Below are 16583 nucleotides of genomic sequence, written 5' to 3' on the forward strand. Positions count from 1 at the left end.
ATGCACTTGTCCCTACTACTTTTGCAACTGACCATAAGCGTTTCCACTTCTGACTCAAAGCGAACAACATCCTTAAAGTCGACCACGACTGCTAAGACTTCCTCGACTAATAATTATCCAGCAAGTTTTGGAGGCAACTATTCTGGATTGGTCACGGGCCCTAAGACCCAAATCATTGCCAATCCACTTTAAATGATCTAAGGTATAAAAACAATCTCACACGAAATTCAAGGTGCTTTTTCGGATCTCCACTTTTAATATAATAATCTTGAATTATAAACTGACTTAGGTATTGATGTGCTAACCTTGCAAGTCCACCCTCACACCACGGTGTTGCAGATCAACAACACTGGTTCAGGATTCCTCTTCATCAACATCTGCTTAATTTTAATTCCATAAGATAACATTTTCTTTATCAACATTATTATTTTGTACATTTAATCATTTAATTAACATTGTAATTAACTTAATCAGTATGCTAATTAATTAACAATATGTTTAATTTTCAAAAAAAATTGACAAATTTGAGAATAAAATAAAATATTAAAAAGGATAGTTATACATATAATTAGAGGAGAGTAAATGTGTACATAATTAATAATCTATATTTGATATTTTTATGTAAATTAATCAATTTTCATTTTTTTTACCACAATTATTATGCATGTACTTGTATGCAACATGTGCATCACTAGTAATACTAGTATGATTTGTTATATTTCTTCTCACTCAATTATTTTAGGAGATTTCAAGACCTCCCCGCAAACATTGGATAGATGTGTTTCCCCATAAAATTCGTTACATTGCCCAAAATTCAACCATCTCTTCTTCTATAATCTCCACTTTCTCTTACTCTAACTATTACATCTAATTAAAATTAGCAAATTCATACTTGAACAAGGTTTGAAGAAGAAGAAGAATAGAAGGTGACAAACTCATAGAACAAACACTCCACGTCTTTTTTCATATCCTTCTATTACACTCTTCTTTCTATTAAATTCACCATTTTTTTTTTTGCAGAATTAAATTTAAACAAACATTGGACGAAAGTGGTGATATAAACAACTTTTCATTGTGATAACCTCTAGCTCAATCTGTTCGGGGACTCAATGTATATCGTTTTTTTGTTGTTGTTTGCTTGTATTTGAACCTTTGAACCATTAATGTTAATTTAGATGTTATGAGAAGACAATGCTGTGTTTTGAATATTTGCAGGTCGCCGGAAAAAAAGACTTTATTAAGAAATGACAGGTACAGATAGCCGACGAGAGAAGCTAGCCGGTTTGACACTTAATGACATATTAGCCAATCAAAAAAGACCCGGTTCAATAACGCCAGCCGAACCATCTCCTAAAAGCCGAACCCTCTTTGACATCATCAAAGAAGATCAAACCAACAAAAAAGATCGAAGGTATCTCAAACACTCTATAGCACTGACGCCTCTGGAAAAAAAGTCTGTGTTAGACACTGACACCAACACTTGTGATTTCGTCTAACTAACGTATTTTCAACCATGCAACATGAAACTCAAAATATGTTGTAGAAAAATAATACTAATACTTCATTTTTATTGATTTTTAAGATCTTGGAAAGCCTTTAAAGACAAGCTTCGGCTGAAGCGCGCAGGCTCGGCTTGGACATCATCAATTCACATTCCAACATCAGACATTCCCATCCAAAATCCAAACAGCAGAACCTTTTCCCAGCTCGGCCGTCACGACTCTGTCCGAATCCAAACTCACCACGACTCAGACATGACGACAACTCACCAAGTGGACGACCTCGTTCCGCCAGATGAATCCAACGCTCCAGTTTCCAGACCACAATTCACTCGCAAGAGTTCAACTCGTTTCACGCCAGATTCCCCTGAGAATCCCATCAGCGGAGGAGGACATCTCCGACCGCAACTTTCACGTAAGAATTCCGTCAACATGCCATCGTCGGAGCCTTTTCGGAAAGGACGTGTGGTGACTTTTCGAGACAGCTTCGACGATGACGAGGATGATGATGATGATGAAACTAAGAAGACAGGGAGAGCATTATCTGCTAGAGAGGCTGTGGCTGCTCAGGAAGCGGCAGAAGCTGCTTCGGAGGAACAAGAGGAGGGGGGGACAGGACATCCGATGATGTCGTTGATGGATTTGTTAGAGGAGACTGATAGAGAAATGGGGTTGGAAGGGGCGAGGTATGTATTAAGTGATGATGAAGATTACTATGATGATGAAGAAGATGAAGATGATGAAAATGGCGGAAGTGCTTTGGAACAAAGCTGTTGTATTTGCATGGTGAAGCATAAGGGTTCTGCTATGGCTGCTTGTGGTCATAGTTTTTGTAGGATGTGTTCCAGGGAGCTTATGGTTGCTAAGGGAAATTGTCCACTTTGTAATAATTTCATTACAGAGATTCTTGATATTTTTTAATGTTGTTATGGTTTTCATTTTTTGGTTTAAGAAGTTGTAAGAGTGTTGATGGTGACCACATTCTTACCTTTTGCTTGTTATGTTGTCCTGAAATTTTGGGTTCATTCAATAGGTGTCAACTGAATTTTCCTGATATTGCATGAGATGTTTCTTTCTTAATCTAAATTTATTCTAATAAAAATGAACTACATTATATCCATCACGATCTTCATCAAAATAAATGCAGTTGTGCGCTATACATAGGAGGTTATGTTCCATTTTACAGATATCACATGATCATGTCCAAAAGGGGTCTTTGACAAGCTATCACGTGTATCATCTGATTTATTTCATTTTTGAAGTCAACTAGTATACTTTTATTCTTTATATTATTTGTACTTTAATGCAAAACTTAATATCCTTTAAAATGTTAAAAATATTTAGACCTAGATAGAAAGTGTAAACTAAAGATAAAAAGATGTAATAACTCAAAATGTCTATTCTGTTGGAAATGATTTTGACTGTCATGGACTTTAATATTACAATCAATCCGCACCACTGTAGTTAGAAATATAACGCACTAAAACTAACAACAGGCAAAATTCCAGATGATGGTGGTCAGGAACATTCTCATAGGAATTACATTTCTTTAACCTGAAGGTGGTCGCATTCCATGGTGATTGGGAGGTGGTGGTGGCGGCATTGAGGACTGAGGATATCCCATAGGATGTCCACCCTGTTGCTGAGGTGGTGGTGGTGGTCTCCAAACAGGCTGTTGCTGGCCTGCCATTACTGAGGGTGGTGGAAGAGGCCTTGGAGGTCCCTGAATACCTTGCTGAGGTGGTGGCGGTGGCATCTGCATTGCATGTGGTGGTCTGAAATGCTGCATTGGAGGAGGCATTCCATGTTGCATCATTGGTTGGCCTTGCTGCTGTTGATGCCATACTTGTTGTCCAGGTGGGGGCATCTGCATAGGCTGAAAGGCTGCGGCTTGAGGAGGTGGTGGGTGGATGACAGGAATAGGAGGTGGGGCAACGCCATTAGCGAAGGGGCGGGGTGGCATTGGAGCAGGAATGGTACCGTTAGCTTGAGGAGCATTGGGAAGTGTTGGTGGCCCACTGGCAAATAAAGTATGAGGCCTGCTCTTTTGTGCAGTTGGATTACTTGCAGCCAAAACTCTTTCTGCATCATACAAGAAATATGAGAAGATAGCCAAGATAGTAGTGAAAACATAAGACTTGAACTGATCCTAAAAATAGAGTTGCAAGAAACGGGCTCACCTGCGGGAGTACCGTGCCTTTCACCTTTAGTGTCTTTCTTATAAGCGTATGACACTGTAATTTGTCGATTGCAAAGATACTGTCCATTCATTGCCTATCAAATAGAGAAACAATTCATTATCATTTGAATTGAAGACAAGAAATATATGAAAGTTGCCATTGATCAAATGAAGCCATTGGAATCATGAAACCCTCATTGAAGTCAAATATAAAACTTTATGGGTGTGGAAATAATTTAAAATTTATAATTTATGAGGTAATGATTGGATACAAGGCTGTAACCCATGTATCCATATATTTGTTTGTTACCAAGTGTTATATACTCTTACAAGTCAGCTTCAATTTATAATCCATGCATGCTGTATAACAATGAGTATAACAAAAGAACGAAAGGTTGACCTCAACATTTCTACATATGATTCAAAAACCAAGTCATACCTCAATAGCTGAATCAGATGCCTCAAATGAATCATAGCTTATGAAGCCAAAGCCTCGGGAATTTCCTGTGTCGGGATCTCTCATGATCTGAAGAGTAGGAACATAAACACAATTAAAATTGAAAGTAGAATCATCCAATATATAAATATTCCATCCCTCAGATAACACACTTAGCCAAAACTCATTTGTGGACCTACCTCAGGTGTTTAAAGGGCAAGATGATTATAGATGTGATATATCTGAGATGATTATTTTGTGATAATGCAATTAATCAGGGTATATAATGCCTAAAAAATGTGCAGAAGTGCAATTAATCAGGGGCAACAGCCATCATCAACAACTCTTCCCCACAGCAAACTCCAATTCAATACAAACATGTACACATTTATTGGTAGCCTTAAAAATTGTGGTTTTCTAACTTCAGTATGCTCTCACCTGAGTGTTGGCATATGAGAATGAACAAAAGAAATTATTCCTTTTTCAAGAAGACAAGATGTATGTATCCTTAAACCCATAACTGAGATATTTGTAGCAACTGGATTTTATTAATAAGGGATAATTACAAACTAACAAACAGCGCGAGGCAGGCTAGCACCATAAGCATCCTCCCTAATAACTACCGGCAATTTAGATGAGAATAAATAATAATAATAATCATAATAAATAATTCCAATCGTAAGCCCCACTGTGCCCTATGTTAACAGTTGGTCTATGTGAACGGGAACAATTGATTATTTTGTTTCTTATGGTGGTGGCTAAACCTCACTCCCTTTAGTTTTGGCATGGCCTCCCCATATTGTTTGTGTGTGCGCACGCACCCAAACAGCTAATGAATGAAGCTGTTATCACCTCAATCTGACATTAAGAAGTTTTAAGTTCAAGAGGTGTCATGATACAAATCCCACCAGGGACAATTTGTAAATATGAGCATTAGAATTATTTGATAGATCTGCCTGTTAAGTTTCCAACAAAAGAATTATTGTAGTAGAACTTCTTATACATGAGTTTGCTTAAGAATACTAATTTTTTAAATTGACAACTATATGTTAGTGCTAATATGTATATTTAAGAAATATAATCTTGTGAAACTGCAATCAAGTGACTGTATTATGTCAGAAATATCATGATTGAAAATTTTAACCTTAAAAAATATTATACTATAAAGGAGGTAGTATCTAAGATGATATATTTATGTAATTTAGATTTTCACTATTTTAATGTGTTCATCCATACAGCATAGCACTAGATATTAGACTAGTTGTATATGAATTGTTATCTCCAAAATATATGATTGTTAACTCCCCTATGTTAGGATTTAAGTCATATCATTCTTTACTCTGATTTAAGCAGCTACAACCTATCATGAAATTCTGTATGTCAGAAAATGAAAAAAGGAGAATTCATTTTTAAAGGATTTGTTCAAAATACAGTAACGCCCATAAATGGTATAGTTAAGAATGTTGCCAACCAAAGAAATCCCCATTAGGATGGGCTAGAGCAATCTCCAAGAACATGGCGGATGCAAGTCCAGTAGAATAATGACAGAAAATTGATATATACTTAAAAGTCCCAACTTTACCTATACAGTGTAAATTGAGTAATAAGCTTGTTTTTTTTCAGTTTCTTACCAAAAGGCATTTAATTACAGATGACCATAAATCTCAAGGGAATCCAAGAAGGAAAATTCAATTTAAGCATAATAAGAGACTGATTGCCGAAGCTGATTAACTGGATTAACTGAAGATAGGTAGTTCACAATGGTATGTGGAATCCTTGTTATATGGGGTCACTAAAGAGTAAAAACTAAAAACAATCATTCAAGCAAGGAGCAATTTTGAAGCCGAGTCCAGGGTAATAGAACATCAAGTCTTTGAATCATTTTAAATTGAGACTCCTATAAGATCAGACTTCCTATAGCGAAAAATCTATGATATAAAGCTATACATTGAGAGAAAATCAGCGATAAACCCTGTTCTTAAACCTGTCCAGTGACTTAATGAAGCATAATCAAAATATAGGAGTTTTATCAAACATGAAATTTATTCATGTGTATAAGAACATCTACATTCCAAAAGGAAATCAGAAGGTGGATATACTCTTGAAAACCTTATCAAAACCTGGGTTTGGATTCATGGAAGGGCAAGCCAAGAATGATTAATATTGACTACCAGTTTGAGGGAAGTATTGGAGAGAAATCAGTGATAAGAATTAGCTTGGTAAACTTTGTAATTTGATTTGATTGTACTTTACAAATTGTAATAATGCATCCTGATAGCTTACCTAACGTAGGTCAGGAATAATTTCTTCATTCTTTCATTTTTTTCATTTTTTTTCCTCCTAGGGTAGTTTCAGTCAGCCTATATCATGTAAATTCTGTATTCTCAGAAAACCAATAAGGTCTTCTTGCTAAATTCGCTTCATGCACAAGATATTGATGCCTATAGTGTGAAATAAAGAATTTGGCAATGTATGAAAAGCATTAGCCACTGCTGCTAGCAGGATACTTTTACTTAAATGACACAACCATTACACTATCAAGTGTAATGAAATAAATTAGAAGAGTAAAAAACCTTTGGATTAGTAACAATAACTCCAAATGCACTGAAAGTATCATACAAGAGCTTCTCATCTACATCCTGCAACAGAATCATTATAAGTCTTGTTACATCTCAATGCCTAGCACAGATGAAAAATTCAAAGAAAAACCTGCATATTTGGTGACTTACAGGATCCAGATTGCCAATGAAAAGGTTTGCCCCGACATCCAAGCTCTTTTTATCTTGGGATGCCTAAAAGCAAAAAAAATAGTAAATCAGTACTCTATAATCAAGTAGCATAGACACTAATACCTCCTTCACAAAATAACAAGGGCAACAGTATAAGATAGGTATACGGCAGAACTTGAACAGAGTAGAACAAATTTCACACAACCATATTGTAAGCATGAGAAATTAATTATTTTGTGAAGAATGAAATATTCAATTGTGAAAACGACATCTTGAATGACATACAATAAGAATTATGAAAATAAAAGATGAATATCAGCATATTGCTCGGTAGTTAGAACTTTGTACTCATAAAAATCATGAGCAATAACAATGATTCCATCCTCTGAGGAATGAGGATGTCTATTTTTAGTACAAGCATAGCGGCACAAAAAGATAACCCAGTCTAAAAATCTCTAAGATTAACTCCCCAGATACACAAACTCCCACTCCCTCCAAAGAGCAATAGTAATAATCGAGATTCTTGGCCATCGTGAATCAATTTAATACAAACTTTGTATATCCTTATTTATCTTTGTCAGAGTTGATAGAAAGAGAGAAATGAAAAGTAGGGTTCTCATTCTGAATGTATTGAATCTAAATATCTAATTGATTAAGCATCAAATTCTAAGCAAACTACCAACTTCTAACCGATGACAAATACCGTGTGCACACATGTAATAGAATTACTAAGTTATATCTCTATCAATACAATACATAAGTATAGAATAGAATGAAATAAAATAACTCATTCCATTCAAATCGGAACCAAACACATGAACATTGATATAATAAGCCTCCCTACGTTAGCCGATTTCATCATACTTAAATACCCCAACACACACAAAGAAGTAAAGACGGTGTCGTTATAATAAATATACCTTATTTACACGAATTGGTTTTCCATAAAGTTTAATCATGTTAAGTACCTTGATAGCCTGCAAGAGAAGAATTAGTAAGCAACAACAAGCAATTAGGTTTATAAAAGGGGCATATCAATATCAATAATAAAGAATAACACGTACATAATCAGCATCTTCTTCACTCCGAAATTCAACAAATCCATAACCTTGGTGCTGGTTAGTAACTCTATCCTTGGGAACATACACATTAACTGAATCAAATAAAAGAAAAAAGAGAATAACAAGTTAAATTAAATCAGTGTATTCAATTACCCTAAAATGAACATGTGATGATAGAATAGATAGTACCTACGGGACCAGCTTGAACAAAAAGCTCCCATAGCAATTCCTCTGATATCTGCAAAGAAGAAAAAGAGATGTGAAGCGGGAAAGGGATGGAAAACGAATTTGGTTAGAGAGAGAGGAGTGGAGATGAACCTGAGGGTCGAGGTTGCCGACGTAAGCAGTGGCGTCTTGGTTTCTCTCGGCGGAGTGTTGGCCGAGTAGATTTGCACCGACGCCCGGCGCTATACGTGTCGTCATTGTTCGCCGGAAGAACGGTGAAGGAGGGGGTTAGAGTAGGGTTTGGTTCTTCACAGCTTTGACATGTCAAGTGAGCAGTAACTTTTTTTTTGTGTTCTTTTTTGGTACTAAAATGGAATAAATTCATTATTGAAATTATAGACAAAATAAATAAAGATGTACTCAGTATTACTGTAATTTTGTAGGTAAAAAATATTTAATTTTTCATGATATAAGAATTTGTGAAATTAATTAAACATTTACACACTACAATCTACAATTATATTAATGGATTAGTGGATAATTCTATTTCTTTGAGGAAGGAAATAGATTTAAATGATGTAATGTAATCAATTAGAATTTTAAATGATAAAAAATTGTGTGGTATTAAAGAGTTGAATATTGACGACTGAGATAAAGGCAATATTATTTTAGAAGAGGTCTAATCGGTCATAAGAACAGGGGGAGTTAGTCAAGATGCAAGAGTTGAATATTGACTATAGTAATTAATGTTGGAACAGATGTAACAATTAGGGTTTCACGAAGATTGAAGAAGAATGGAAAGAAAGAATGAGTGTGAAACTATATTGAGAGAAAATGAATTTTATTAAAGTTATTGTAAAAACAGTTAACTACGAAAATTATATATTGAAATTACAATTACATGCCTATTTATAGGCAATTATGGTTCAAGCCAAAAACATGTAGTCAAAGCCTCAAACATACAAATTACATTTTGACTAGGTCGAATACAGTCTTTTCTACAAAACAATGAATTACAACTTCTAACTCCATTAATTCATGTTTTTGATATTTCTCATCCCAACATTTCTCTTTAACTCATCAAACCTGACTTTCTTCGGGGGTTTGATGAGTATATCAGGTAGTTGTCATTTTGTCTTCCAATGTTCAAGGTCAAATTTTCATTTATTTACTTGATCCATGAGAAAATGATACATCCTCTCTATGTGTTTACTTATACCATGACACATAGGATGACTGGCTAGGTCGATAGCTGACTTGTAATCGACAAACAATTTTATTTTCTTAGGTTCCATGATTTTTGGTTTCTTCTAGCATCATATATATCCATATTGCTTGACATGTTCCATACGATGTAGCCACGTACTCAGTTTCACATGATACAAAGCCACAATGCTTTGTTTCCCTGAGCTCAAAGAGATTGGAGTGCCTCCTATCATGAATATGTAGACTGTAATGCGCTTTTTCTCGTCTTGATCTCCATTGAAATCTGAATCAGTGTATCCATATACCTCTGCATATGTGTTTGTCTTCTTCTATCTTGGCATCAGCACACCATGATCAAGTATACCCTTTATGTATCTCAACACCCTCTTAAATGTAATGAGATGACATTCTTGGGGTTTCTCCATGAATCTTTTTAGTAATCCAAAACTTTGACAAATGTTTGCCCTTATATTTCATAGATACCTCAAGGACCCAATGATTTGCTTGTACAGTGTTGCACTTACAAACTCATCATTTATATATTTCCTCAACTTTTCTGTTGTCTCTAATAGAGTGACAGTTGCATTACAGTTGCTCATCTTGAACGTTATCAAGATATCTTAAGCATACTTCTTCTGGTGCAAGAACACTCCTTCATTCGTGTCTTTAAACTCCTTTCCTAAGAAATATGACAAGTTCCCTAGGTCAGACATTTCAAACTCTTGCATTAATTTCGACTTGACTATTTTTATCTATGCTTCATCTGTACCTGTAATTAACAAATCATCTACAAGCATGCATAAAATTATTCGAATGACCTTGTCTGCTTCGTTGATATACACTCCATGTTCAGAGACACACTTTATGAATCCTGATTCGAACTAGAAGCTATATATTCTCTTATTCCAAGCCCTTAGGGCTTGCTTCATACCATATAGAGCCTTCCTTAATCTGCACACCTTTGACACCTGCACTTTGACTTCAAATCCTGGTGGTTGAATGATATAGACCTCTTCTTCCAAAGGTCCATTCAAAAATGCCGACTTTACATCCAATTGATGTATCTACCACCCTATGTATGTTGTAGTTGAGACAACAATTATGATTGTCTCCAACCTTATAACAGGTGTACAGGTTCCGCTGGAATTAATACCAAGTTTTTGTATAAGACCTCTCGCCACTAGTCTTGCCTTATGTTTGGCAATTTCACCATTTACCTTCGTTTCAACTTGTAAACCCATTTCACATCAATTGGCTTCTTGCTAGCTTTCTTGATAAGCTCTCATGTCTTAATCTTCTCGATTGCCTTGAGTTATTCTTCCATGGCTATTAACCAATTTGAATCACTCATGGCTTGATGCAAATCGATTGGTTCTGATTCAATCATCATCGTCACTTTTCCTATTAAGTCACCATCTTTATTGAGTGCTTGATCTGGAAATCTCTCACATCCATCTAGCTATGTCGACTCATTTATTACTTCAATCGATCTTCTAACATTCTGCTTAGGTGGTTTTCATTTCGATTGGTTATGACTTCAGCTTGTTGGTCTTCTTCTTCTTCAAGCCAAGTTGGGACTATCTCTTACATATGTCGACCTGACTCCTGAATCTAATTCCACCCTTTGCTTTCGTCCACAAGAACATTTTTACTAATCACCATCTTATCATTATTTGGTTAGTACAACTTATATGCATCAGTCAAATGATAACCTATGAGCATCATGGTCTGACTTTGATCATCTAGCTTCTTCCTCATTTGTCCAAGAACATGTCTAAAACACATTGATCCAAAAACTTTAAGATGACTGATGTAGTGGTGAAAAATTGAGATTGAGGCCATTGGATTGACCCAGCTCATATTTTAGTTAAAGTCGCCACCGCGCTTTATTATTTTCAAAGGAAATGGGAAAAAGAGCGAAACAAAACCCAAGGAATTTTGTAAAATCAAAACTAATAAAATAAACAAAGATCTTAGGTTCGGGGGTTGGTTATGCAAGGGGAACGTATTAACACCCCTTACAACTGTAGTAATCTGCAGGAACCTCTTTGAAAATATATGCTATTATTTATTGTTTTTGTTTTGTGAAATAGAGTGTGATGGTGAGAAAAGAATTTTATTGTGTGTGCTCGGTAAAATATCGCATCTTGTGCCTACATACCCCTTAAGTGCAATAGGGAAGTCAGAGCATTTGTAGTTCCCCTAAAAAGGAAAATAAAAAGCCTAAGCGGCAAATGTCTTTTTGGGTGTTAAGCTTTAACAATACACAATAGGTTTTTAAAATGCTAGGCTTTAACTATACGAAGCAAGTTTTTAAAAGGTGTCAAGCTTTAACCATACAAGGCAAGGATAAGTTACAAGAGTGGTGGTTGAGCTTTAACAGTAAAAAAACCATTTTTAAAACAGGGGAAGTGATAAGCTTTAACAATACAGAGCACAAAGTAAAAGAGAAGGGAGAGAGAGTGACTACCTTGACAATTTTAGTCAATATTATCCCATTCCTTTGGATTTCAATAACAATGAGGAGTCATGCATCTCAAGCAATCATTAAGGTAAGCATCTCAAGTGGTGGGTTAGACATAGTATGTGTATCATGGATACAATCAAAGTATGTTAGGTATAAACAAAGATATCAAAGTATACAAACAAACTCAAGTATAAAAGTTATGGAATAAGATAGCATACCTCAATGCCGATCATATCATGTATGTGTGAATATGATGTAATGATCAAATGGATGAGTATGGATGGGCAAATATCTCATGTATGTGTGGTTAATCAACAATGTATATATCAAGTAAAAGTATATAATGAAGGTATACAATACAAGTATATGGATCAATCAGTACATGTGGATAAACAATGTATGATCATGGCAATGATGAATAAGTTAATATTAACATGGTGTTGCATCAAGATCAAAGGAAAAGATCACGGATCAAAGATTAGGGTTTTAGGTACAAACTAAATCCATTCACTTGGGAAAAACTAAACCCTAAGTGAAAACTAATGGGGATCATGGTATCTTCCTCAAAAGAGGCTAAACTCAACCCTAAGGGAATCACATAAGTATAAACAACCAATTTGGTGAAGGAACCCTTTTAAAAATATTTGATTAAAAGACCTTTAAAAGGTATAAAAAGCTATTATTTTGATTTAATTAAAAGATGACTAAATAAATAATATTTTTGGGATTTTAAAATGTATTCTTAAAATATACAACACAAATAAAGAGTGTACAAAAAATCAAGCAAAAATAAATTAGTTTGATAAGTTAAATAAATAATTGAAGTTTGTAAAATAAAATAAAATAAACTAGTGATTAAAAAATGGTTTTGGTGGCAAGGGGATTTGAACCCACGCCCTATGCTTCACAGATGAAAAGGTTAACCACTGGGTCACAGTCAATGGTGATAACTAAGTCCATTTAAAAAGAAAAAAATAACAAAACATATTTACAATCCTAAAAAAAGAAATAACATGAAAAAGGTTTGGGGGGGATCGAACCCCGGACCTCACGCATACAAACACATTACTTGACCATCGGTGCTACACCCTCATCCTATATATAAATGCTTCAAAATAAATATAATATAAACAAAGTCCAAAAACTCAATTTTAGATTTCATCTTCAACCTTGGACAACCATGGTTTCTCAAATACGATTTTATTCAAAACTCAATAAAATGCAAAACTGTAAACATGAAATTTGTTCAATTTTTAGTCACGAATCTAACCATGTATCAAACATCAATTAGTTATAATTGTAACTCACTAATTTGCAGAAAAACACTATGAACCCTAGAATTTCAAAACAAAATTAAATGATGATCATGATGAATAAATGAAAGTTAACTGAGGGCTTTTGATCCTCACATGACGCTTAACAACATAGAATCGAGAATTACTCAAAATGATACTCTTAACATGGAGTTTGAAGTTAGAGCAACTTACCTCTAAAGTGAGAATTGATTATGGTGTTAGAGCACTTCCAAAAATTATTTGATGCTCCTAACACCTTCCTAGGACTTAGGTGAAGCTAATGGAATTGTTTGCTTGCCTCGAGAGTGCTTGAATTGCTCTACCCGTACCAAGTTGCAAATGACCAAAAGTGAGAATGGAGGATGATGGTGTGGCTGTTACAAATGAAATACAATGGTTTGAATAGCTTCTATGTAGTGTATATAAGGTGTTTGAATGTTGATTTTACAGGAAACTTGGTTAAAACTTGAAATTCACAAGTTTATGCAAAATGAAATTTTTTAGCTTTCAAGTGGGAGTGACTTTGTGATTTCTTGTGTGTTTGAATTCAGAGGCAGGGGCATCTATTTATAGGCACAATTTTTTATTTGTGGGAGAAAAATCAGAGCAAAAGTATGTCCCCAAGCTCAAGTTGACTTGGCTTGCTTCATGGAGAAGCAATTTGAAAGTTATGGTTCCAAGAGCTTAACATGCATGCTTTCTAAACATCGTGGAGGCTCTTCTGAGATGTAGGAGGTAGCTTGTTACTTTAATTTTGGGGTGTGATCAAAACAAACAATGTAGGGGCTCAAGATCAAAGTTGTTGTGATTAAAGCCTCTTTATGGAAATGGAGGTGTCATCTTTATGTCAAAAATGGAATGATATTGTGAACGAAAGCTTAATCACTTGGATAATGGCTCAAAAGTTTGTGTAATCTTCTGATTAGAGGGAGATTTGTAAGTAATGTGACATGTAATCAAGAGATATACAGTTTTGGTCGAAGATTTGTTCAAGTTCATGTCTTGCAAATGACCTATAATTCAAGTTTGAAACCTCAACTTCATTTTTTCGAATCTTGTAGCTCAAGTATGCTATGAATGAGTTCTATTACTTTTTGGAAAGTCCAAAACATTCTTTAAAACTTTTATGCTTGATGTTTTCTTGAATTCACAAGGGATCATTGTTAAAAATTGAAAAAATATTTAGGAGTTTGGAGGAGAGGGGAGGGGAGGGCCTTGAAAAAATAGAAGGATTGAGTGGAAATAATTGAATGATTTTGGTTGAGAGGGTTTGCTTTTATTCATAACACCAAAAACCCCATAATATGTGGGAACTCAAAATTTATATTGAATGAGAACTTTAGAGGGTATTGGAGGGCTTACATAAATTTTCAAAACATCTTTTATGTTGTTATAGTATTCGAAAAGTTAAAAATATAGTAATGATATACACTCTTTTATCATTCTATACAAAATCAATTTTTCAAAAAATGTGAAATATTTTCTTATATTTTAAAAAAAAAATCATTTTCGGAAGCCTTTCCCTCCCCTCCTCTCCAAACTCCCAAACATAGCCTAAGACTTTGTTTGCGAGTTTGGAGGGGAGGGGAAGGCTTCCGAAAATGATTTTTTTAAAAATATAGGAAAATATTTGATATATAAAAAAAATGATTTTGTATAGAATGATAAAATAATGTTTATCATTACTATATTTTTAATTTTTAGAATACTATAACAACATAAAACATATTTGGAAAATTTATGTAAGTCCTCCAAAACCCCTTCAAAACCCTCATTCATAACAAAATTTAAGTTCCCCTAAATTAGGGGGTTTTTGGTGTTGTGAATAAAAGCTAACCCTCCAAAATCCTCCCAACCAAAATCTTTATATTCTTTTCACCCAATACTTCCTATTTTTTAAAGTCCTCCCTTCCCTTCCCCTCTAAACTCACAAACAAAGCCTAAGTTTTGGCAATTGAGACACCAACTTCATGACTTCATAACTCAAAATTCTTGCATTTTATTAGAATTCCTCCTCAAGGACAAAGTTGGAGCATGAAAAATGGTGACTTGGTGAAGAAGTTACGAGCTTCCAAAGTTGAGTACTTGAAAAGTTCTCAAAACCCTAATCTTGACTTTTGAAAATTTTGATTAATCTTCTTGATTAAACTTGATCAAATTTCTTAAGTAATCATATTTCCATGATTCTTGACCTTAGAAGTCCATAGTTGACCAAAATTTCCAAAAGTCAAAGTTGATCATTGCACATTTGACTTTTACCAATTGAATTGCATTATCTTCAATACCAATTGAATCAAGTTCTTCTAGACAAATTAATGATATAAGTGGGCTACAATGAAGTATTTGAGATACTTGAATCATGTTTTGAGCCACAAGACCATGCCTTGACCAAAAATCAACTTTCCTAGAGAATTATGTCAAAACTCTAATTGGTATATCAGATGAATTTGAAGGTTGATGATATTGATTTAGAAGAATTCTTGAGCTTGAATATTGGTGAGGGAAATCACTTGATCACGTGAGAGGCTTGAGTCCATTTGTGAATCACAAAACCCTAATTGCTTGAGCTTTCTTGATCAATCACCTATCTTGTGAAACAAGCAAACAAGCAAATATATTTTTTGTATATTTTAAGGTTAGCGAATGATGCATGGATTATTCTATATGAAGTGAATGATGATGATGATGATCACACTATTTTAGATTCAATACAAATGAACTGGGATCTTAGGGTCAAAAATTAATGTATGGTAGTTGCCCCTATTTAAGTTTCTTTTATCCGGGGAGGTGAAGATTAAAATCTTTGTCTAAACGTGATATGAGGGACTTAAATACAAAATAAAACACAATTTGGGCCCTAAGAGACCATAGGTATGCATGATATGATATGAATGCAAGACTCCGACTTTCACGGGGAATGGCAACAAAGAACATCCTTTCTTCAGAACAGAAGAAAAGGGACCAGATTCATTGGAGAAGAAACAAAATATTAGAGAGATCATAACTCCATTGGGGAAAATTATGACTCTATTGGGGGAAGATCACATACTATCAAATGATAGCCTAAGTCGAAGGTGACAGACTCCAAGGTTACAAGATATATCATCTACTATGTAACGAGTGATAGACTAGCCGAAGATGATATATGGAAAAATAAGTCATCTACTACCAATAATAGTGGTAGGCTAAGTCGAAGACAAAGTGAGATTCCAAGAAGAACAATCCATCTACTGCCATAATAGTGATAGGCTAAGTCAAAGGTGGAAGAACTTCAAAGTTACAAGATTTATCGCCTATTATCGAACGAGCGATAGACTAAGTTGAAGGTGATATAAGGAAAAAGCAATTCACTTACTACCATAACAGAGGTAGGCTAAGCCGAAGATGAGGTGAGATTATAGGGAGAACAATCCATCTACTACCATAACAGTGGTATGGAAAAACTTCATAGGGGAAAAGGTATATCATCTACCATCAAATAGGTGATGGCATAAGCCGAAGATGATACAACTTCCAAAATAAGCTTCCATATATCAAGATTCTACT

At 34.8% G+C, this 16583-nt stretch overlaps 2 protein-coding genes across 2 annotated transcripts; one reads left to right on the top strand and one right to left on the bottom strand.

Annotated features, from left to right (window-relative positions):
* Window positions 1-776: 776 nt before the first annotated feature.
* LOC131625522 (uncharacterized) lies at window positions 777-2607 on the top strand. The gene is made up of 4 exons (XM_058896374.1): window positions 777-926; window positions 1021-1111; window positions 1216-1411; window positions 1583-2607. The coding sequence occupies exons 3-4, from the start codon at window positions 1245-1247 to the stop codon at window positions 2418-2420; spliced, it is 1005 nt and encodes a 334-aa protein (XP_058752357.1). The 5' UTR covers window positions 777-926; window positions 1021-1111; window positions 1216-1244; the 3' UTR covers window positions 2421-2607.
* A 292-nt stretch (window positions 2608-2899) lies between these two features.
* On the bottom strand, window positions 2900-8429 carry LOC131625521 (uncharacterized). Its single transcript, XM_058896373.1, has 9 exons — window positions 8223-8429; window positions 8094-8142; window positions 7908-7996; window positions 7764-7820; window positions 6844-6906; window positions 6688-6753; window positions 4118-4204; window positions 3680-3773; window positions 2900-3581 (listed from the first exon to the last, which is right to left on the bottom strand). Exons 1-9 carry the CDS (start codon window positions 8325-8327, stop codon window positions 3049-3051), a joined length of 1143 nt encoding a protein of 380 aa, XP_058752356.1. The 5' UTR covers window positions 8328-8429; the 3' UTR covers window positions 2900-3048.
* Window positions 8430-16583: the final 8154 nt, after the last annotated feature.

This window comes from Vicia villosa, unplaced genomic scaffold, assembly GCF_029867415.1.
Source record: "Vicia villosa cultivar HV-30 ecotype Madison, WI unplaced genomic scaffold, Vvil1.0 ctg.000218F_1_1, whole genome shotgun sequence".
Taxonomy (NCBI): domain Eukaryota; kingdom Viridiplantae; phylum Streptophyta; class Magnoliopsida; order Fabales; family Fabaceae; genus Vicia; species Vicia villosa.

Excerpts from the sequence above, each read along its gene's own strand:
- LOC131625522 (XM_058896374.1), top strand. The coding sequence starts at position 1,245 with ATGACAGGTACAGATAGCCGACGAGAGAAGCTAGCCGGTTTGACACTT. Across the intron at positions 1,412-1,582 it reads ACCAACAAAAAAGATCGAAG|ATCTTGGAAAGCCTTTAAAG; the intron begins GTATCTCAAACA and ends TTGATTTTTAAG.
- LOC131625521 (XM_058896373.1), bottom strand. The coding sequence starts at position 8,327 with ATGACGACACGTATAGCGCCGGGCGTCGGTGCAAATCTACTCGGCCAA. Across the intron at positions 7,997-8,093 it reads TGTTCAAGCTGGTCCCGTAG|TTAATGTGTATGTTCCCAAG; the intron begins GTACTATCTATT and ends TATTTGATTCAG. Across the intron at positions 6,907-7,763 it reads AACCAATTCGTGTAAATAAG|GCATCCCAAGATAAAAAGAG; the intron begins GTATATTTATTA and ends TTTTGCTTTTAG.